Below are 22,095 nucleotides of genomic sequence, written 5' to 3' on the forward strand. Positions count from 1 at the left end.
AAAATAATCATTTCTGCTCCCTGTCCAATCATGAGGCCATCAAAAATGTGTAAGCCTTAAAAAGCTGGTACTAAGTTCCCACTCAAGTGAACCCTATTAATTACCACGGGTTTTTGTTTCTGTTTGCATCCAAGTGAGAATAAATCATAAGAAACATAAAGCTTTTACTACCATGTAAAAGCTCCTCTAGGAAAGACGAGCTGTGGTCTAATGAAAAGGTTTTTAAGAATCTTACAGTGAAAAATTTGGGCTAGTGATTTAAACATTTTGTACACCAAAATTTACATAAAAGGTTTAGTGAGAAAATAAAGCATCACTGACAATGGCTTTAGGAAGTTATAAATGGGGTAAGAGACCTGATTTTATATTCGTAAAATTCCAACGAATTTATTATCAACGCTAAAAACTTTGTACATAAAGTAATAAATCTTTATGACAGCTAATAAGGAAAAGCAGCGCTGCAAGTTTACACACAGTGGCTGAAGGCAAAGAGTAAGAGCAAGAGAGAACTCCAATCGGAATGCTGTTGGTTGTGTTCATACGGCTTCTTGGTTTAAACGCTCATGACACACTGGATGAACTGAAAGAGAAAAATCCACATGATCCTGCAAACACTGCAACAACAGCTGATTTTTAGACTGCTTACATTTTATTTTTCTAATTTGAATTAAGGATTGAGAATGATCCCGTTCTAAAATAAGAGTATATGGATGGAAGGGTTCATTTTGTAGGGGAAGCAGTCTAGTATAAAATCCAGTGGATATCTCTTCTTACAAAGAGATTTTACTTCAATGGATAAAGAATTATTTAAATTCCAGTTATCCCAGACTCTACAAATGGCCATGGTAAAAGGTTCCTACTCAGAAATAACAGATGATACTGTTCCATCACACAGATGCCTCCAAACTACAGTGTGATCCCACCACTCACAGAGCACCTTCAACAGTTTACTCCCTTAAAATCTGCTTCGCTAAAATAAATCCTAGTTTGCAACTTTATATATGACCAGAGACAGAATATGGGACCTTTCCTCAGCAATTCAGAAACCCGGTATTAGAAACATCAATATTCACTGTGAAATGTCTGCTTGACTATAAACACCAATAGGCTCTATTTTCTACCAATTTTTTCATTCTTCTGACGCCAGGGAGGCACTATGTACTGCTAATGCCTGCAGCACTGCTACAAAGCCAAGCTGACTATTCCTTTCAGGGAAGGGGGAACCCAGGATCAAGATATTTAAAATCTCTTAGGGGGCCCGTTGGAGGCACATTCCACTCCATAGGCTGCCTCTCCATCTCTGGAAACAGTGACAGGGCCATCACCTGAGAAACTAATGCACGATAATGAAAACACCTTCAAGCAGAAGGAATAAACAAATTTACACACAAATCTTTTTAAATTATCAGAACTGTGGCAGATGCCAAACTGAAAATGTCATCCTTGTAGTTTGTAATCATCATTATCACAGTGATTTCCATTCTGAAAGTGAGTTTTTTACATCCAAGGCTGAGCAAAAATAGAAACACTATGAAACATTTCCCTAGCTTTGTTATGTATATCCAACTAATGTCATCCAAGATGGCATGTGACTGCATTCCCACTGAGTCTTTGGCATTGTCCTACCTCCTCCAGTGTGGTTAGTAAATGCATTGTTTTAAACAAATGAAATCTGTGCCTTATGTCCTCAATGAACAACATAGGTGTGTTAAGTACAGTTTTGAGCTGTTAAATTTACTTCTCGGTGACAGAGATACTTGTTCAATGAAGGCAGAAACAGACACAACATCTGAATGGTGTTTTCCAAGGACATTTCTGATTGACATCTCCCAATAGCCCAAAGAAGGAGGCATTACTACTTTCTCTCCTCAAATATTCTCAGAGCAATGATGAAACCTATCTCTGTGACCCAGCCAGTAAGTGGGACCAGCTGGGCTCCGAACCAAGTCTTTTAATGAAAGTCAAAGTGAACTATATGAGTAAGACTAGTAATAAATGAAAGTAATAAATTCTGAATGGTAACTCCTAATCATTTAATCCTTGATTACTCAGCATCCTTAAGATGCTCTTCATGGCTAACTTCACAAGGGATGCCCAACTGGCGTACATCTTATTCATCTTTTCAGTTCCGAATTTAGTGACTTACATCATCATATGGGAAATTCACAACACCTTGCTGAGCAGTATCCCGTCTTCGAAAGCTGTCTATAAAACACCACAGTAAAATCTATGGTTATTTTTAAACATCTGACATCACAACAGTAAATTATTTTGGCATTGGGTTCAAACTGCAGTAGTATTTGAGTTGTAAAACCAGCCAACATAAACAAAAGCCCACAGTAAAGAAGCCAACTATAATAATGTGGATAGATTTAATATACAAAAGAGTAATACAATGCAGAAATAACAGATGATACTGTTCCATCACACATGCCTCCAAACTACAAACTTCTTAATAACACAAATAGTGTTTAGGAAAATGGATGGATGGAGTTCCTAATATGGCAAATGGGCTATAAAAAATATTCCACCCCTCTGAGCTCTGTGCTATTGAAAAGGATTTACTTTAATTAAAAAAAAAAAAAAAAAAAACCTGGCCTCATATTTTTATTAGGATGCAAAAAAAATTACAAACCCAGGTATTAAAGAGAGTAAAGACTGGGGTGCCTAGGTGGCTCAGTCAATTAAGTATCTGATTTTTGATGTCAGCTCAGGCCTTGATCTCAGGGTCCTGAGTTCAAGCCTCACAAAAAAAAAAGAGAGAAACTAAAGAGAGGAATGGAACAAGAAAAATAGAAAAATATACAGAAAAAAGAAAAAGAACAAAGGAAATAAAAAAGTAGAGATTACTGATATAACCTCATCTAAGCAGTCCATACATTTGAAACAGATGACCACCGCTTTAAACTACTTTCTAACAGGAGGAATTAGGAGAGAGAGCTAATGAGTAATTTCACTCTCTTCAAATATTTTATATTCTAGGGAGGAATCACAGAGTACCGCTCATATGCTGATAAAAAATGCACAAATTAGCTGATCATGTTTTGGAACATTTTTGTGAAATTTAGTTAAGATTTTTTTTTTTAAGGATTTTATTTATTTATTCATGAGGGACAGAAAGAGGCAGAGACATAGGCAGAGGGAGAAGCAGGCTCCACGCAAGGAGCCTGATATGGGACTTGATCCCGGGTCTCGGGAATCACGCCCTGAGCTAAAGGCAGATGCTCAATCACTGAGCCACCCAGGCGCCCCTAGTTAAGATTATTTTAAAAGCAGTTTACCACTAATCTGAAAGGATTTCTGAAAAAAATAGTTATTCTGCTAGATATGTTTACTAGCAGTGTTTAAAAAGCCACTGAGGTTGGGGGGGGGGGAAGATTGTGGGCAACAGAAGTTCAGAAACACTTTACAAACACCCTGGTGAACACCACCTCAAAGAACGCACCTGTCAGGGCTCGCAGTTTGACACAGCAGGCGATGTAGTCATCAAAGGTGATCTTGCCATTGGTGCTGTATCGTTTTGCAATTGAATTCACAGCCTGGGGACTCAAACGAAAACCTGAGGAATGAAAAAAGGTAAAGTGTAAGAAAAAGATCATTAAAAGTCATCACAATTTTTTCAGTCTGGGAGTACTCATTTTTAACTATGAATATACACTAGGAATTACATATGTATTATGTACTTCATTATGAACATATACTACTTCTAGAAAACAGAAACTGCCTTTTTTTTATAAATTTATTTTTTATTGGTGTTCAATTTGCCAACATATAGAATAATACCCAGTGCTCATCCAAGTGCCCCCCTCAGTGCGCATCACCCAGTCACCCCCACCCCCTGCCCACCTCCCTTTCTACCACCCCTAGTTCATTTCCCAGAGTTAGGAGTCTGTAACACTTGGTTTTGGAAATGAAAGGAGAATGATGTCTGCGGTGGCTGGAGTCAGCCATACACACCCATTGTGGTCAGGGCCTTCTGCAGTTCTTGAGGATCCACTGTTCCACTCCGATCACTGTCAAAACTGATGAAGTGTTGTCTCCAGCCATTCAGCACAGCCCAGAGTTCTTTAAATTCATTGAAACCCATTGTGCCTGACATATCTCTCTGAACCGTAATTAAGGATTAGAGCACCTTTATTTGGCAACATTTTCTAATGATTAAGCCAAAGCTCAAGGGTAAGGGAGTTTAACATTCTTTCTGCTAAAAAGGTTAAAAATGTTACAAGTCCCTCTTGATGTGATACAATGAAAGGATACTCTAACCATATAATGAAAAGAGCCTATGGTGAAAAACCTCAGAGTACAGATCACCTATGAGATGTGATTACAAGGGAGTAAAGTGGGCACTGTGGGCCACATGTGGAAAGGGGTCTGCTTACCGGAACCCGACTGCACTTTCTGAGTGCCCTCGGCACTGCTGCTGGGGTCCAGGCATTCCCCTGGCAGGCCCTTCCAGACCTGGGGCTTTCACTTTTGGAAAATGAGGTGGGATGGAAGGCACTGCAGGATCAGTACAGGCTAAAGTGAGTCTGATAACTGTGATGTGAGAAATTCCACAGTGTGAAGGTCAGGTGTGAATCACGTGGGGCAAACAACGATAAAGCAACGATAAACCCTGATTTCACCCTGATTTCTATACTTGTTCTCTTCAGATGCTTCCTTGAATTCCTGAATAACCAACACTATATTTACTAAACTCTCTTCCCTTTTTGCACCAAATTACATGTTAAAAGCTAATGATTTCAAGAACTTTGTGGTCCTTTGTTACCTTATATTTACTGGGTATTAATTCTTAGATGAATTCTTTTAGGAGAAAATTTTTGGGGGAGGGGCAGTCAGGAAAAAACCTTCCAGCAGCAATCAAAGGATACATCCAGCATTGAAACCATAAGCCGACAAGTCTCCAGGTTAAAAGCTGTTAAATCAAAGAAAGTACATACATATTAATACAGTTTCAAAAATTCACATTACATTGCATACATTCAAATTAATTAGGAAAGTGACTATTTAGGTACTCTTATATACTACTTAATTTATGTAGAACTAAAGTACATGGAGCTTTGAAGCAGATTTTTTTCCAGGTAGTGGGGATTCCTTGTAGAACCCAAACTTGAGAGGTGCCTGGGTGGCTCAGTCAGTTGGGTGTTTGACTTCAGCTCAGGTCATAGTCCTGGAGTTCTGGGATTGAGCTCCATGTCGGTCTCCCTGCTCAGTGGGGAGTCTGCTTCTCCCTCTGCCCCTCACCCACTCTCATGCTCTTTCTCTCAAATAAAATCTTAAAAACAAAAAAATGAACACAAACTTGATTTTAACAACTTTAAATCTTTAAAAAGTATTGCACTTTTTAAAAAAAGTATTAATATTTAAAAAGTATTAATATTTTTAGGTATGATAATGGTTTTGAAATTGAGGGGAGAATGTCCTTATCTTTTAGAAAAGTAAACACTTAAGTTATTTCTAGGTGAAATGAATGTTGTAAGATATATGGAATTTGCTTCAAAAGAAAATGGACAGAATTACAGATGAACTAAGTAGCAATGGCAACACATTGATAATTACTGAAACTGGGTGACAGGTGCACACAAGTTCACTGCATAATTACCTCTGTTCTTGGATAGGTATAACACTTTCTATGTAATAATCTTTTTAAAGGTCTATAATTTTCATGCCTTTGAAACTATAATATAGTGAGCTCAATTCACCATGATGAGTAGGAAGAGAGGGTTGCTTTGTTCCTATACCTAGCAGACTATAAACAGCTGATTTTGCTAATTCTATTTCATTAGTTTCTTTCTTTCCCCTTTAATATCACACACTGAATGGTAACCTCCTACCTGAAATAGCCTATGACCAGGTTTCATATACAGTAAGTTTATATATGGAACTGCTAACTATGCTTGCCAGGTCTGTGTTTAGTAAGAGCATTGTAGAGTAAGATACAATGACCCATTCAGGGATGGCCACTCTTCAGAAGCCTCTTGAGTTTACATACAGCTAGAGCATATTCTGAGGGCATTTCTATACCTCACTTAGAAAACCAAACTAGAACTTACCTGTTGGTTAATGGGCCTACTGATGAACTACCTAAGCATTAGCAGGTTACGAATAAAGAATTCCTTGTACCTTACATTGTGTTCATGGATATCAATGACTGGAAAACATAGGCACAAGGAATGTAAGGCTAGAAGGCAGAAGTGACAGGGTCACATGGGCAAAGCTGGCATAAACTCTGCAAGTGTATTGAGAGGCACACAGAAATAACATTTTTACAGCTCTTACTAGCTTTGTTTTTATCTCCAAGCAAACTGAATTTAAAACATATGTGAGCTAATTCTTCATACTGTAATGTCTCCAAACAGTTCAAATTGTTTTCCACTTTTAACAGATTCCTATGTTTGGTATATCCTGGAACTTGAAATAAAAGGTGGGGGACTATTCCTACTTTGGCCCTTCAGACTCCATCCAATCCACAGATACAGCTCTTGAGGTGACTGGAAGCAACACTTTCCCACACTTTTGAGAAAGAGCTAGTTGATTCTTCATTCTAGCTTTTCAATTGTGTGGAGGTATGAAGTCTCTCTAAGCTAGGGGGAGAACTCTAGATGTGTATCAGAATCACCCAGAAGGTTTAAAAGATCCTGCTATCGGGGCTGAGCCACAGAATAATTTTTCAGCTCTACTGAGATGTCGTTGACAAATAACATTCGGTAAATTTAACGTATACAATATAAAGATCTGGCATATGTATATACTGCAAAATGATAACTACAATTAGGTAAGTTAACATATCCATCACCTCACATGATTAACTTTTTCATATGTGTGATGAAAACTTTTAAGATCGACTCTCTTAGCTACTTTCAAGTATACAAAACAGTATTAGGTATAGTCATCATCTACACAGAACAATTAAATCAGAATACCTGAGCATGGAACCCAAGCATGACTATTTTTTTTTTAAAGTTTCTCAATGATTCCAGTGAATAGCCAAGGTTGAGGCCACTGTTCTCTGAGTGTGATCCCTGGGCCAACCACATTAACATCATCTGGGAGCTTTCAAAACTACAGAATCTCAGCCTTTAACCTACACCAACAAAATCAGAATCTATATTTTAATACTATCCCCAGGTGATTTATATTCACATAAAAACAGCTGGTCGGTCTGGACCACCATCATCTGGAAACTTGTTAGTGATGCAAATTCTCAGGTCTCACCTCAGACCTTTTGAATGAAAAATTCTAGGACAGAACTCAGCAATCCAGTGATGCTGAGGCAGCTAAAGTTTAAGAACCAGTGCTCGAGAAGGCCTGACAGTCATGACACAGACACACCTGTGTTTGACTTAAATCAAGGATTTTGAGGGGCCGTGAAGCAAACACCTTCCCTCTATCCCAGTGCTATGAATGTCACCACCATCTACTTAGTCACAGGAGCCAGAAACCTGGGAGTGTCCCAAATTCCTTGTCCACTGATATTCAATCACCTTCTAAATGGCTTTAGGACCCATCCATTTCCAGCCCACAGTCATTTCCTTGGTTTAATTAGTATTTCTGTCACCTGTATGATTCCAATGGCCACTTAACAGGTATCCCTGACTCTCCACGTTTCCCATATCCATGCCCCCCCAATTTGGTTGGTCTTTATCCTATATCCAGGATAGTATGTGCTTTTCTATATAAGATGTCCCAGTACAGATGTTCCACTGCTGTTAGCATGAAGTCCAAGCACCCAAGTGGCATCTGAAGTCACACCTGTATTTTCACAATCCAGCTAGTTTCCTGGCTCTTCATTTAACCTCCATATTCTATCTTCACGGTGAATTTCTCTCAGTTCCTTGACTGCACAAGCACATGCTCTCTCTCCTGAGTCTTTAGTATATGCTGCTCTATTTGCCTGGAACACAACTGCCCTGCCCTATCCCACTTGCTTCTAGGTCTGCCTCATTTCTACTTGACTTTCATTTCTCCTCAGTTTAAGTATCGATTCTGCAAAGAAAACCTTCCTGACCACTTTCTGGGTTGTGTGCCTCTCCTAAGTGATCCCACAGCCTCTATATTTCACTTATCCCAGCGCCTTCCACAATGTCCCACAGGCACTGTTTGTGGGTGCATATCCTTGCCGCTTGCACATGGTGGGCATCCATTAAAATGTGCTGGTGATATGACTGACTGAATGGAACTTCTCATCCCTATGTAGAAAGCTGTTACTCCTCTCAACCAGTCTAAGCATAGTTGGGGTTTGTTTTTTTTTTTTAAGGATAGTTTTTTGTTGTTTGTTTTTGTGTTTTTTTTTTTAAATAAAATCTAATTTTTACCAATACTTAAAAGTAATGTATAATCCCTGAAGACAAATCATAGTCAAAATACCAGTAAGGGTAGAGGGCTATGCTTTTTCCCATTTTAGACAATCTTCCATACTTGTTAATTCAATAAATGCCTACTAGGTACTCATTATGTGCAGGGCCCAGGATACCAAGAATACTGGAAATACAAATGCAAAACTGGATCCTGCTCTAGCTGATGGTCTAAGGAAGAGAGAAGTCATGTGTGCATACAACTCTAATCAAGGCAGAGAATGGGGAACCATAATGGAGACACCAAGCAGTATCAGAAGTATTGAGAAGTGAAAGGCTCCTTCCTAGTAAGAAAGACTTCACAGAGGAAGGAGCATTTAAGTCAAGCCTTGAATGATAGGAAAGATGGGGGACATCTGGTGACAGCCAAGTAGAGCTAGGGACCAGAATAACCAAAGAGAAGCAGGACAGGTCAAGCAAAGGGAATGGGAGTATGTATGGTTGATGAGGCTGCAGTAGAAGATCTTGAATTACTACTAAGCTGTTTAGCTTTTGCTTTATAGGCACTAGGGAGCTACTAAGAATTTTAGGGGAAGAGAGTGACAGGTTACAGTTGTATGTCAGGAAGCCCAGAAATCTGGTCATCTTTTGTTAGAAGGATTTAAAAGAGGGAATGAGATGTGCAGTGAACAAAAGTGAATGAACAGAAAATTCACATTTTCAGACAGTTCTAATGAACTAGAACACTGATGTCTAACAAGTTTGGAAAGGGAAAATTCTGGCTCAATTTTAATTTCAATTTTTCCCCAGAAATAGCTTTTATTAATGCTAATTATATTTTAAATAATTTCAAAGGAACCTTAGCTATAATTTTACTTTACTCTCTCCCTTCTCCTGTTCATTCTACTGGAATGCTTTAGACATCTTTTCTTCCAGTAGAAATCCACAATGTAATGGACCTAGCAGGAAAACCCTACCTTCAGTTGTTTCTCTCAACTTTACCACAGAGTAACAACTACACTTAAGGGGAAAAAAAAAGCTGAATTACTAGCTTATAGACTAGAGCAACTTCTCTTATCAACTCCACCTCTGGTATGACTGCTTCTTTTAAACTGGAGAAGATGCTTGTAAGTACTGGGTTGGAATATCCCTCTGCACTGCTCCCCCACCACGTGTGCTCTTTGGTTTGGAAGCTGGGTTTAAAAAACACCAATGGTGGGACACCTAGGTGGCTCAACAGTTGAGCATCTGCCTTTGGCTTGGGGCATGATCCCAGAGTCTCAGAATCAAGTCCCACATCAGGCTTCCTGCATGGAGCCTGCTTCTCCCTTTGCCTATGTCTCTGCCTCTCTCTTTCTCTGTGTCTTACATGAATAAACAAAACCTTACACACACACACACACACCCCTCAATGGCTGTATAATTTCTGTATTATAAAACTCACTCTGACACCTCACAAGAAGGATGGTTTTGTGGTTCCTTACTGCCTCCACAACCAGATGACAGTAAGGAAATAAATTCAATCATATGGTTCTGATGACTCAGGAAATATCTTCCCCATAACTCAATGATCTAAGGCCATTGCTAAACATGATTTTCTCATATGAAATGTTTCAAAGGACTATTCTCCAAGGACATAAATTCATTTCTTAGTCAGATCTTAAAACCTGCCACACGTCTTCTACCAAAAGGGTACAGAATAATAGTTTATGTTGGGACATAGCTCACTTTCACAAACCCTGCTATTAAACCTTCTTTGTTCACTAGCCCCAACTGCTTGAGGTTAACAATTAATAATTTAAATGTATTTCCTACAACAGGAAAAAAAAATCCCCTATCTAGAAAGTGTTTCTTTTGTAAAGAACCAGATTAAATGACAAATGTAAAAGGTTCCTCTTTCATATTTCTCCAACTAGGAAATATTAATGGGATCTGAAGTCACATAAAAGAAAGGGTAATTAGATGTGCAAATAGTTTAAAAAGAGAGCCATCTAGTAAATATGCCACGTCGAACAGCTAAAAGATGCCATTATAAATCTTCAGGTGTGACTTCTAGTTTGGGCATTTTAATACACAGTCGACCAACAGCTAAGGCTTTGATTTGATGTTCTGTCTCAGTTAACCACTGGCAATATCAGCAAGTCAAGACACTATTCTCTACTTTGAGTATTTGTCATGGTCAAGCTCTGATCTGAAAAGAAGCATATGGTATAGTGCATGGGATGATGAGAAGCACCGTTGGGATGCAGCACTTCTGCAATACTTCCTTATCTGCAGCCCTTGACAAAGAGCTCTTTCAAAAGGCAGGAATGTGGCGTAAGCACTGAATTTTAAGGCAGAAGATCCAGTCTTTGAGGAACTGAGGAAGCAAGGTGGAGGAAGACTAGTGCAAAGAGTTTAGAAATAAGGAAGGGCACTTCCAACTTAGCCCGCACACATTCTCTGAAGTGAAATGAGAAATGAAGACAGACCTGGGGGATGTCATGGCAAGGATTCATGTTGCCAGCACCATACTCAGGAAATAGGAGTGCAGAAGTGGCTCCCTGGGGATGAGAGTGGGGCTCAGCTACTGTGGGGAAGGTGGACAGGATCAGCCACTCAGAACCAGGAGTGCAGGACATGTCACTCAGGGACCAGCTGTACAGGACCAGCCACCCCAGACCCTAAGTGCCATCAGGCTCAGGACAGAGTCGACTTTTGGCAAATAGTCGTAAATGTTAGTTCCTGTCATTGATGACACCTGACCTGGCGGATTTCATTTCAGCACCCTACTGTGAAGGAGGCCACACAGACTGGCTCATTGCTTCGAATCCAAATCCAAAAGACCCAATCAACTGGCAGGCAGGTAGTGTAGAATGATTAACAACTATTTATATATACATACATACATATACATATATATATATATATATTTATATTTATATTTATATTTTATTTATATAAATTTATTCATTCATTCATTCATTCATTCATTCATTCATGATAGACAGAGAGAGAGAGAGAGAGGGGCAGAGACACAGGAGGAGGGAGAAGCAGGCTCCATGCTGGGAGCCCGATGCCGGACTCGATCCCGGGACTCCAGGATCGCACCCTGGGCCAAAGGCAAGCGCTAAATCGCTGAGCCACCCAGGGATCCCCAACAACTATTTTCAAATTAACATTTTGTAATAACTAAAATTAGCTTTGGAAAGTCCAATTTTTGCTAAGTCAGAAAAGCCCAGTGTCCTTGAAGGCTATATCATAAATAACAGTTAAAATATGAAACACAAGAGTACTTCTAGAGAAACTTTGGGACTGTCAACTCACGTTTGTATCCTCCAGCAATGCCTGACTGTGTCAGGCATCTCTGCAATTCATCAGCATCTATTTGCCCATCCTTTTGAAAAATAAAAAATAAAAAAAAAAATAAATTAGGAAGAGGAATTACAATAGTGATTGGTACCTTTTAGTTCTTTGTTCACTTTCACAGTGTATTATTTCAGCAATAATGATAAAGAAAATGAGCATTTTCATGCATGACACTTTAAAATGGAATACCTTCCAAAAACAGGCATTCCTTTCCCCATTCCACTTTCAAAAATAATTTAATGATGAAAGAAAAACAAATTAAGTTCTCTTCCACAAATGCATAATTAGGGACGCAAACAAAAAATGCATTTCTTGATACCTAAAATAAAGTCAGCATTCAATTTCAGACTCTATTTTAAATAATTATTACATAAGAATTTACAAAGTCGGAAAGCTGCTCACATCTATACTTTAGTATTACCAGTATCTTTTCATCATTTCCTCTAAATCCCTCAATTAGATTTGGCATTAAATTTTCAGGTACAAGATTCCTTTTTTTAAATAAAACACTGAGGGGAATTCAGTTTCTTCCGCTGATGCCTAGTATTTCTAAATGTATGAATAAAACTAGTCTCTGTCTTGGACTACTTTTCTTTTAGCCTCGGCGGGGAAACTGCCCATTAAGCACTTAAAATTATTTATATAGTTGCTTAAAAGTCTTACTCCTCTTTCTAGCTTTTGGGGGTTGGTGGGAGTGCAGAACAGGGCACACACCTGATATCCATAAATAAAATGCTTGGATGAAACAAAGAGAAGCCTTCCTGATCACCTAGGCTTCTGATGAGGCATAATGGTTTTCCAGAATCACAATTTCATCTGGAAGATAAAGGTTCCTGGTGCCTATTGGTGGGTTGATCAAGTTCAGAAATAGACAGATGTTACTTTTAGGGATTTAAAAAATAAAATACCCCAAGCCTCAAGTCCAGGTGTATCATAAATTCTAACCAAGGAGCAGGAACAATAATGTGAAAGACAATGGATATGCTGCTGTAGGCCAGGGCCGCTGCAAGGTAAGCAGGTGGGGTCACTTACAGGACTGGAAGGATAGGCAATCTAAGAACTCAAGTCTTGAGCTTTGCCCTGTCTTGTGGTTTCAAAGATACAGATCACTAACAGATTAAGCAGATACTTCAAGGGAAGCTCTTTCAGTTTTAGACACAATTTTCCACTCAATTTCTTCAACTATATTTCTCAGAATGCTGTTCTGAAAGGCGGCCTTGGGTTTTTTATCCCATAACATTTGATAGCATCTTCACATGAAGATTATGTCATTTCTTGTTTTTGATCAAAACAAAGCAAAATCGAATTTCTAAGACTAAACATCCCTTCTGGACATGTCTGGGTTATACCAGCAGTGTATTTACTGTACACAGTATCCTGGTGAAGTAGGGATGTGTCCTCCCTCAACGTACACCACCCCGTCCTACAGCTCAACCAAGAGAAGTGAAAGGTCTCCAGGAGCTAACACTTGGGTCTCTCTCGGTCAACAGGCCACAACACCTTTTAAGGACATGGAAGAGCTGACCTAGAATAGCCATCAGCCTTAAAGAGAAACCAAACTGCTCACAAGATTAACTTCCTCACAATAAGGCAGTAATAACTTTCTTATTTTGAAGCTGGTAGTCTAACACAAGAACCTATTTCTTAGAGGGTAACTGATTAACAATCGAATTCAACCCAAAAAAGTGTTCATTAGAATCTGACTTCATAATTACCGGTATGTGTCTTTAAGCTGTACAAACAAGGGCTTGTGGTCGTCAGATCTAGAATTTCTCCTCTGGAAACCACCATGGACCCTGACAATCAATTCATTGTCCTAATTACATCTTTCTACTTCACAGATCTTCACAATATATTTATAACCCCCTATTCCTGTTTAATCTGACCCTAATTCAATCACATGTTTAGTTTGAATTGAACTAACATAAATACAGGTAACACTTTGTCCTATTTGTTCTGAATATTCAGAAACAAGTAGCTATCCATTTCCTTCTCTCTTTTTCTCTTTTACAGAAGCAAAGGGATTCTTTTCCAGAGGAAAGTTCTTTTTTCCATCCCACTCTAACCATGGCTAATACAGAGGCAGACGCTGACAATTCCTGAATATTAAGGGGAAAGGCTAACCTGTCCAGCTACAGCAGCAAAGTAACCATAGAGCGGATCCTGAGTTTGTCCGGGAAACGCAGGTCCTCCGGGGGCCCCTCCATACTGTAAAACAATAAACACAAAAGCATCATTCCGCTGAATCCAGTTTTATTCTTTCACCACTGAACGCTTTTGTGCAAAGGCAGGCAACTGCCCGCCCTCCACAGGGATGGTTCGCCTCCCCAGCACCGGGCACGCTTTACCTGCAACCATTCCACCCCTTTCCTCCGTTCTCACCCCACCAGAATTCACACACCGGCAGCTGGGACCACAAGGAGTTGTCCGGATCGTGCCATCCGCCTAAGGGAAGCAGCTCTAAAACGCCCCACCGGCCTGCAGGTCGCTGATGAAACGCGACCGAGACGGGCAACTTCAGCGCGGGGCGCGAAGTGTTCTCCTTCTTTCTTTCACAGCGTTCCGGGGCAGGTGCAGCCCAGGCTTCGGGGGCTGGGTTGGGCCGTGGGGCCGCACGACGCGCGTCCCCGGCGCCACGAGCGGACGCCTCCCTCCGCCAGGGCGTTCCCCGACTTTTTAAAAATCTCTCACTTGCTTTCAAAGAGGGGAGGTGGCTCTGCGGACCGTTCGAGATTAAAATGGCTGTTTGCGCTCAGGGGAAGAAACCGGGAGGGGGAGGAAGCCGACACCCAAGTCGCACCGTTACGCGCCGCGCACCCCAGGCGCCGGGGAGGGGGCGTGCGGGGCTTCCCGGGCCATCACCCCCCCGCGCCTCGGCCCCCACGCGGCCGCCCGCAGGCGAAGAGGCGGGGGGAAGGAGGGAGCCTGAGGACGGGGCCGAGGGGCAAGGGCCTGCGGCGAGGCAGCCGCCCCGCGGAGCGGCCCAGGGCGGCCTCTGGCGTCCACCGGGCCCCGGGGTCGCGCCCCGACTGCAAGTCCGCGCGGGCTCCACTTACCCCGCCCGGGTAGTACCCGCCGCCGGCGCCAGGGTGCCCCGGGTACGCCATGGTGCAGACTGCGCCGCCGCCGCGCCGCCGCGCCGCCTCCCTCCCGCCGGGGCCGCCCCCGGAGCGCACCACCCGGGCGGCGGGGGACGCGCGCCCCGGCCGCCCCCCGCCCCCCGCCCCCCGCGCTGTCCCGGCCCCGCCCGCCCCCCGCCCCCGCCCCCCGCCCCCCGCGCTGTCCCGGCCCCGCGGGCGCCCGCCCCGCCCCGCGACTGCCCGGGGCCCGCGGCGCGGCGCTCCCCCGCGGCCTTCCCCCCCGCGCAACGAATGGCACGTCCCAACGCCAGGGCGGCGCCCGGGGAGGCTTGGCTTCTCCCCGCTCGCTCCCTTCTGACGCTCCGGAGCCTTTCGGACGGCTCCGGCAGTCGGGCCTCCCGGGCTCCCCGCGCTGGCGCCTGGGAGAGAGCGGGACGCGGAAAGAGCAAAACGTGGAAACGCCCTCGGAAAACAGGAAAAAGCTTCAGGAACTGTGTGCGAAAGAGCATTCGGCTTGCGGTTGCACAGTTCACCGCGAGGGCACCCAGTCCGGCCCTGGTTCAGCTGCGGGTGACACCCAGGGAGGACAGAGGCCACTCCCTGGCAGGGCCTCCCCGCCCAGGCTCTTGGGAAGGGAGTTGTTTGAATTATCTCCATGATTCAGGCGATACGATCACTCTTTCCAAAAAATTGCTCAGCTACTTTTTTATACGAGGAAACTTTACAGCTAGGAGTGTGCTGGTAAATCGGAAGGCGAGAGGTTAGAACTCGTCCCGGAGGTAGATTCGGAAAATGGTTCTCTGCATACGTTTTCCTTTCTCACCTGGTTGAACAGCCCGATGTGAGCAATTCAGGTGGCAGAGTTTCGTTTGGTTTCGTCTCATGTAATGTCAGTCCTAAAGAATTTTTTCCCCCCTGAATTCTATCGTTTTAAGAAATGCATTCATTAAAAAAAGAGGGAAAAAAAGCAATGCATTCATGAGCAACATTCAGGGTATTTGCTATGGCGATTGCACGGAAAAACTGAGCGTCATCAACATTTAACAAATACTGGATCACCTGCAGAGTGTGGTGATGTGCTTGCTCAGCATGGTAGACGGGGTTCCTCCCCTCCAAGTTCCCGGGCTGTGTTCCCACTGGGGTCATTGTTTTTCTCTTCCTTCCAAGTCCCCTTTTTGGATAATCAGACTCCAAAAGTGAAAGTCCTGACCTGTCAGAACAATTTTAATAATCCACGTTGCTACATATCAAATAAACTATAGATTACCTTTTTTTCTTTTTTTCTTTTTAAGATTTTATTTATTCATGAGAGACACAGAGAGAGACAGAGACACTGGCAGAGGGAGAAGCAGGCTCCATGCAGGGAGCCCGATGTGGGACTAGATCCCTGGTCTCCAGGATCAGGCCCTGGGCTGAAGGCGGCGCTAAACCGCTGGACCCCTGGGGCTGCACTGGATTACCTGTTTTATATTTGATTTAGGAAGTAGACTATTGTTTTCAAATACCAAAGCGATTATCAAGATAGATTAGACATTTTATGAGTCCTTTGACCTCTGTGGGTTTTTTTTTCTATGTATGTATGTATGTATGTATGTACGTAAGAACAATGCACGTGAGATCTGTCTACCCTCTCAACCAATTTTTAAGAGTACGATACAGTATTGTTAACTGCATGCACAGTGTGGTACCGCAGGGTCTCTAAGATTTTTCATCTTGCCTGACAAAATCTATACCCCTTGAACAGCCACTCCCCATTTACTCCTTCCTCCAGCCCCTAGCAACCAGTATTCTGCTTTCTGTTTCTATGAGCTTGATTACTTCAGATACCTCGTATGATTACAATAACCAGGTATTTGTCTTTTTGTGATTGGCTTATTTCACTTGGCGTAATGTCCTTGAAATTTATCCATGTTGCAGCATATCGCAAGATTTCCTTCATAAATCTGGATAAAATTCCATTGTAAGAGTAGGTCACATTTTTAATCCATTTATCCTTAGATGGACATTTGGGTCACTTTGGCATCTTGGTTATGGTGATTAATGCTCCAATGAACATGGCTGGAGTAAATAGCTCTTTGAGATCTCATTTTCTATTCTTTTGCGTATATGATCAGAAGTTGGAGTGCTGGATCATATGGTAGTTTTATTTCAAATTTAAATTTAACTTAATTGAGGAACCTTTATACCATTTTCCATGGTGGCTGCACAATTTTGCATTTCTACCAGCAAAGTGCTAGAATTATAATTCTTCCACATACTTACCAACACTTATTGTCTGTTTGGTTTTTTATTTTATTTTTTTGATAATAGTCACCTGGACAGGTGTGAGGTGATATCTCAGTGTGGTTTTGATTTGCATTTCCTGATAATTAAAAACGCTGAGCATTTTTTCATGTACTTGTTGGCCATATGTATATCTCCTTTGGAGAATGTTTATTAAATTCTTTAGCCCATTAAATGTTTTCTAATTTTAATTCCAGTATAGTTAAATTAGTTTATATTAATGTTGGGTGTACAATATAGTGTTCAGCAATCTATGCATTACTCAGTACTCATCACGATAAGTGTACTCTTAATCTTCTTCACCTATTTCAGCCATCCCCCACCTACCTTCCCTCTGGTAGCCACCAGTAAGACTCTGGTTTGTGGTTTGTCTCTTTTTTTCCTTTGTTCATTTGTTTTGTTTCTTAAATTACACATATGAGTGAAATCATATGGTATTTGTCTTTCTCTGACTGCTTGGCATAATACTCTGTAGTTTCGTCTATGTCATTGCAAATGATAATATTTCACTCTCTTTTATGGCTGAGTAATATTCCACTATAAATCTATATCTGTATCTATATCTATATCTATATCTATATCACCTATATATCTCACCTCTTCTTTATCCATTCATCCTTCTATGGACATTTGGGTTGCTTCCATAATTTGGCTATCATAAATAATGCTGCAATAAACAAAGGAGTGCAAATATCTTTTCAAATTAGTGTTTTTGTATTCTTCGGATAAATACCCGGTAGTGGAATTACTGTATTATATGGTAGTTATATTTTTGATTTTTTGAGGAAACTCCATACCGTTTTTCACAATGGCTGCATCAGTTTGCATTCCTGCCAATAGTGCAAGAGGGTTCTCTTTTCTCCGCATCCTTATTAACACTTGTTTCTTGTGTTTATGTTTTTGTTTTGAGAGAGAACATGAACGAGTAGGGGAGGAGAGGCAGAGGGAGAGGGAGAGAGAGAATCTTAAGAATGGAGCCTGACACAGGGCTCGATCTCATGACCCTGAGATCATGACGTGAGCAAAAATCAAGGGTTGGGTACTTAAACCAACTGAGCCACCCAGGTGTCACTGTTTCTTCTGTTTTTGACATTAGCCATTCTTAACAGGTGTGAGGTAATGTCTCATTGGTCCTGATTTGCATTTCCTTGATGATCAGTGATGTTGAGCATCTTTTCATGTGTCTGTTGGCTTTTTTAGCCCATTTTAAAATTGGGTTATTAGTTTTGTTGCTGTTGGGTTCTAGGAGTTCCTTATATATTTTGCAGACTAACTCCGTATCAGGGATATGGTTTGCAATTTTTTCTCCCATTCCATGGTTTGCCTTTTCATTCTGTTGTTTCTTTTGCTGTGCAGGAGCTTTTTATTTGATTTTATTAATTTTTTTTGCAGAGGGCAGCCCGAGTGGCTCAGTGGTTTAGCGCCGCCTTCAGCCCAGGGTGTGATCCTGGAGACCCGAGATCGAGTCCCACATCAGGCTTCCTGCATGGAGCCTGCTTCTCCCTCTGCCTGTGTCTCTGCCTCTCTGCCTCTCTCTCTCTCTCTTTCTCTCTCTGTCTCTGTGTGTGTCTCTCATGAATAAATAAATAAATAAATCTTAATTTTTTTTTTTTTTTTTGCAGAACCTTTTTAGTTCATGTAGTCCTATTTTTGTTTTTGTTACTTATGCTTTTGGTATCATAGCCACAGCCATGAAATCATTGCCAAAAACAATGTCATGAAGACTTTCTCCTATGTTTTCTTCTAGAAGTTTTATACTTTTCAGTCTTATATTAAGTCTTTAATCCATTTTCAGTTGATTTTTATGTATAGAGTAAGAGAAGAGTCCAATTTTATTCTTTTGTGTGTGGGTATCTGATTTTCCCAAAACCATTTGTTGAAGAGACCATCCTTTCTCTGTTGTATATTTTTGGCATTCTCCTAGGAGATCAGTTACTTGTATATGCATGGATTTATTTTGGGGCTCTCTCTTGTTACTTGACCTCAGCTGTTAAATCTGTTTCTTCAGAAAGAGGTAAGTAGGATGCGTGGGTGGCTCAGCGGTTGGGTGCCTGCCTTTGGCTCAGGTCATGATCCTGGGATCCAGGATCGAGTTCCGTGTCGGGCTCCCTGCGAGGAGGCTGCTTCTCCCTCTGCCTATGTCTCTGCCTCTCGCTCTCAGTCTGGTCTCTCATGAATAAATAAATAAATCTTTAAAAAAAATTTTTTTAAAAAGAAAGAGGTAACTATAAAGAATAGATAGGGAGGACTGAACTCAAAGTTGAGTGTAAGCTCTCTCAAGACTCAAGTTTGAAAGAGCATATAGCATATAAAATATGTGTAAGTATGCAGAATGAGCTTTATGGATGAGCAACTATGCTAATTGTCATTTCAATCATCTTTAGACATCTTCCTACTACTCTGCTGCTAAAGAATTAATTTAATGGAGTGCTGCAGATGAAATTCTTACAATTATTGCTAACAAATTGGTAAGCTGCTCCTTCTTTCATTTATCAAAAAAACTGTGGCAACTAATAATAACATAGAACTTAATATGTACCAGACCCTCTTCTAAGCACTTTACATATTTACTTAATCCTCACAGAATCCCATGAAATAGATGGTATTATCATCTTCATTATACAATTGAGAAAACAGAATGGATAAGAGAATTTACCCAAGTGGAAGGAACACAGAGCTGAGCTATGCTGTCAAGCCATCTTGGCTCTGGAGTCTGTGCTCCATACTAGCAGACAGCAAACTTTGTAAAAAGCCAGATAAAAACATAATAGGCTTTGTGTGCCATGTAATCTCTGTAGCAACTATTCAATTCTGTCGTGGTAGCATGGGAACAAGCATAGATAATACACAAGTGAATGGGTGTGTTTCAATGCAATATATTTACAGACACTAAAATTTGAATTTTATGTAATTTTCATATATCATGAAACATCATTTTATTTTACTCAACTATTAGAATATGAGCATACCATTCTTAGCTCCCTGTTATGCAAAAGCAGTAGGCCAGATTTGGCCCTTGGGTAGAAATTTGCAAACCACTGCTAAAAACCCCTCTAGGATTCTGGCTATGGCTCTGGGAGAATAGCACCTTAGCAAATGATTTGCTGCTTTTAAGATAGAGCTATGGGTAGCAGTGCCTGAGTCACACTGAGGAGCAATGACCTCCCTGGATTAGGATCTGATGTATAAAATGGCTTCTTCAGAGTCTTCCCTGTAGTCCATCCAGTAAGAGTACTGAAAGGAACACTGTGAAACCCTGACTTGTCAGTCTCACTCTATGTAGTAGTAGCTAGAGGGCCTGTTCAGTGACAAAACTATATGCAAAGCCAGCTTTTAAATGTTTATTCATGTAACATGGATTCCCTTATTTATAGGCTGAGAATTGTCAAATCCTCCCCCAAATTAGGAAAAAATCCTGAATAGGAACTCCACAAAAACAGAAGTAAATACAAGCAATTTACTTGTATGATTTTGACAGTCATTACAAAGGAAGGGGTAAAGATGGAGGGAGAAATAAGCAACTTTTTGAAGTTCTTGCCAAGTGTTGTACTAGATACTTCCTTCTGGTATTGCATGTAAAGAACAGTGCTTTCAAAAGGAGTTGCAATTACCCACATTTTATAGACAGGGAAATGGAGGCATAAGTAACTTTCCCAAGGTTACATACCACATCTTTGACCTCTGATCTACCTAACTCTGAAGCATTGGTGTTTTAAAATATGAAAAATCATAAAGATATTCAACCAAACTTATAATTTTTTCCTCATTGTACTGCTTCTTGAGGAGTTAGGGCAGAGGAGGGACTGTAGGAAAAGAATTTTTAAAGGTAGAAAAACGCTTCAAATTTCATAAGTGTCAGCCTTGGGCACAACTGCACAGATTGTCAGAGTGATGTTTACTTATTTCCTTCATTTCCTAAATATAACCTGGAGAAATCAAATCTGCTCCTTATGTCTTTGATTTTGAATCCAATAAAAACCCCAGTGGAATAAGAACTCATCCTTATACCCTCAAGTTACAGAGTCCTGGATATGGACATTGCAATTCCCAAGTTTAGAGAAACTCAGCAACAGAACACCCAAGCTGTGTAGTTAGAAGAGGGTTTACTGGGGCACTAGGGTGGCTCAGTCTGTTGAGCTACCAACTCTTGATTTTGGTTCATGTCATGATTTTGAGAGCCCCGAGTTGAGCTCTGTGCTCAGCAGAGTCTGCTTGGGATTCTCTCTCTCCTGCTCCCTCTGCCCTTACCCCCTGCTTGTGCTCTCAATAATACATATATATATATATTTTTTTTTTAAAGGAGAAGGATTTCTGACTGCTATGGGCAGTGTGGGGAACTAGAATACTGTTATTTGTTTTAACAGTATTGCTAGAAAAAGGCTGGAAATTAGGCAGCCATACCACAATGGTTGAGGGGAGTGGCAATAGCATGGGTTAGGGGGAGAGCTATATGAGGTTTATAGATAGGATATGAGTCATAGTCATAGTCATTTTGGCAAGTCACTGCAATCACAGATACCTGGGCTATCATCTCCAACCATGCTGTTTTGTGAAAAAGATGAAGAAGGTAGGAAAAGGTGGGAAACTGTAAATGACTGGCCCAAGATCTTGAAGGTATGACCCTAGCCTGATGCAAATATATCACTTTTTCTGATTAAAGCTGTGGTGTTATCTAATAATGTTTATCAGAGAAATTATTGTTCTTTTGTGGCATACCCTCCCCAATCCATCTTTATTCTGTTTTTAAGACAAAAGACAGGTGGACTCTCTCTTTGTTCCTGGAAAAAAAATGTAATATAAAGTACTGTGTAGATTTCAGTTATAGAATGAAGATGTCACAGGGATAAAAGGCACACAGCATAGGGAATAGAATCAATGGTACTGTAATAGCGTTGTAAGGTGGCAGATGGTAGCTATGCTTGTGGTGAGCACAGCATAATGTATAGAGCCGTCCAATTGCTGTGTTGTACACCTGAAACTGATGGAACATTGTCAACTATTCTTTATTAAAAGAATAAAGTACTCTGTAGAGCATTCAGGTGGTATTTCTTTGCTCAGATGCAGGGTGAAATAAACACTCTAGCTCAGTA

At 41.1% G+C, this 22,095-nt stretch overlaps 1 protein-coding gene across 1 annotated transcript; it reads right to left on the reverse strand.

Annotated features, from left to right (window-relative positions):
- Nucleotides 1-371: 371 nt before the first annotated feature.
- On the reverse strand, nucleotides 372-14,817 carry SRI (sorcin). The gene is made up of 8 exons (XM_055307402.1): nucleotides 14,699-14,817; nucleotides 13,767-13,850; nucleotides 11,601-11,670; nucleotides 4,872-4,915; nucleotides 3,958-4,105; nucleotides 3,446-3,559; nucleotides 2,147-2,205; nucleotides 372-580 (listed from the first exon to the last, which is right to left on the reverse strand). Exons 1-8 carry the CDS (start codon nucleotides 14,747-14,749, stop codon nucleotides 554-556), a joined length of 597 nt encoding a protein of 198 aa, XP_055163377.1. The 5' UTR covers nucleotides 14,750-14,817; the 3' UTR covers nucleotides 372-553.
- Between the last annotated feature and the right edge of the window lie 7,278 nt (nucleotides 14,818-22,095).

Source organism: Nyctereutes procyonoides, unplaced genomic scaffold (genome assembly GCF_905146905.1).
Source record: "Nyctereutes procyonoides isolate TBG_1078 unplaced genomic scaffold, NYPRO_anot_genome, whole genome shotgun sequence".
Lineage (NCBI taxonomy): Eukaryota > Metazoa > Chordata > Mammalia > Carnivora > Canidae > Nyctereutes > Nyctereutes procyonoides.

What these genes read in the sequence shown, in the direction of transcription:
- SRI (XM_055307402.1), bottom strand. Translation starts at nt 14,749, where the DNA reads ATGGCGTACCCGGGGCACCCTGGCGCCGGCGGCGGGTACTACCCGGGC. An exon ending in CATTGCTGGAGGATACAAAC is followed by an intron (nt 4,916 to 11,600) that starts GTGAGTTGACAG and finishes TTGATTTAACAG; the next exon opens with CTTTTAACCTGGAGACTTGT. An exon ending in TGAATTTCCCATATGATGAT is followed by an intron (nt 581 to 2,146) that starts GTAAGTCACTAA and finishes TTTCTCTTTCAG; the next exon opens with TTCATCCAGTGTGTCATGAG.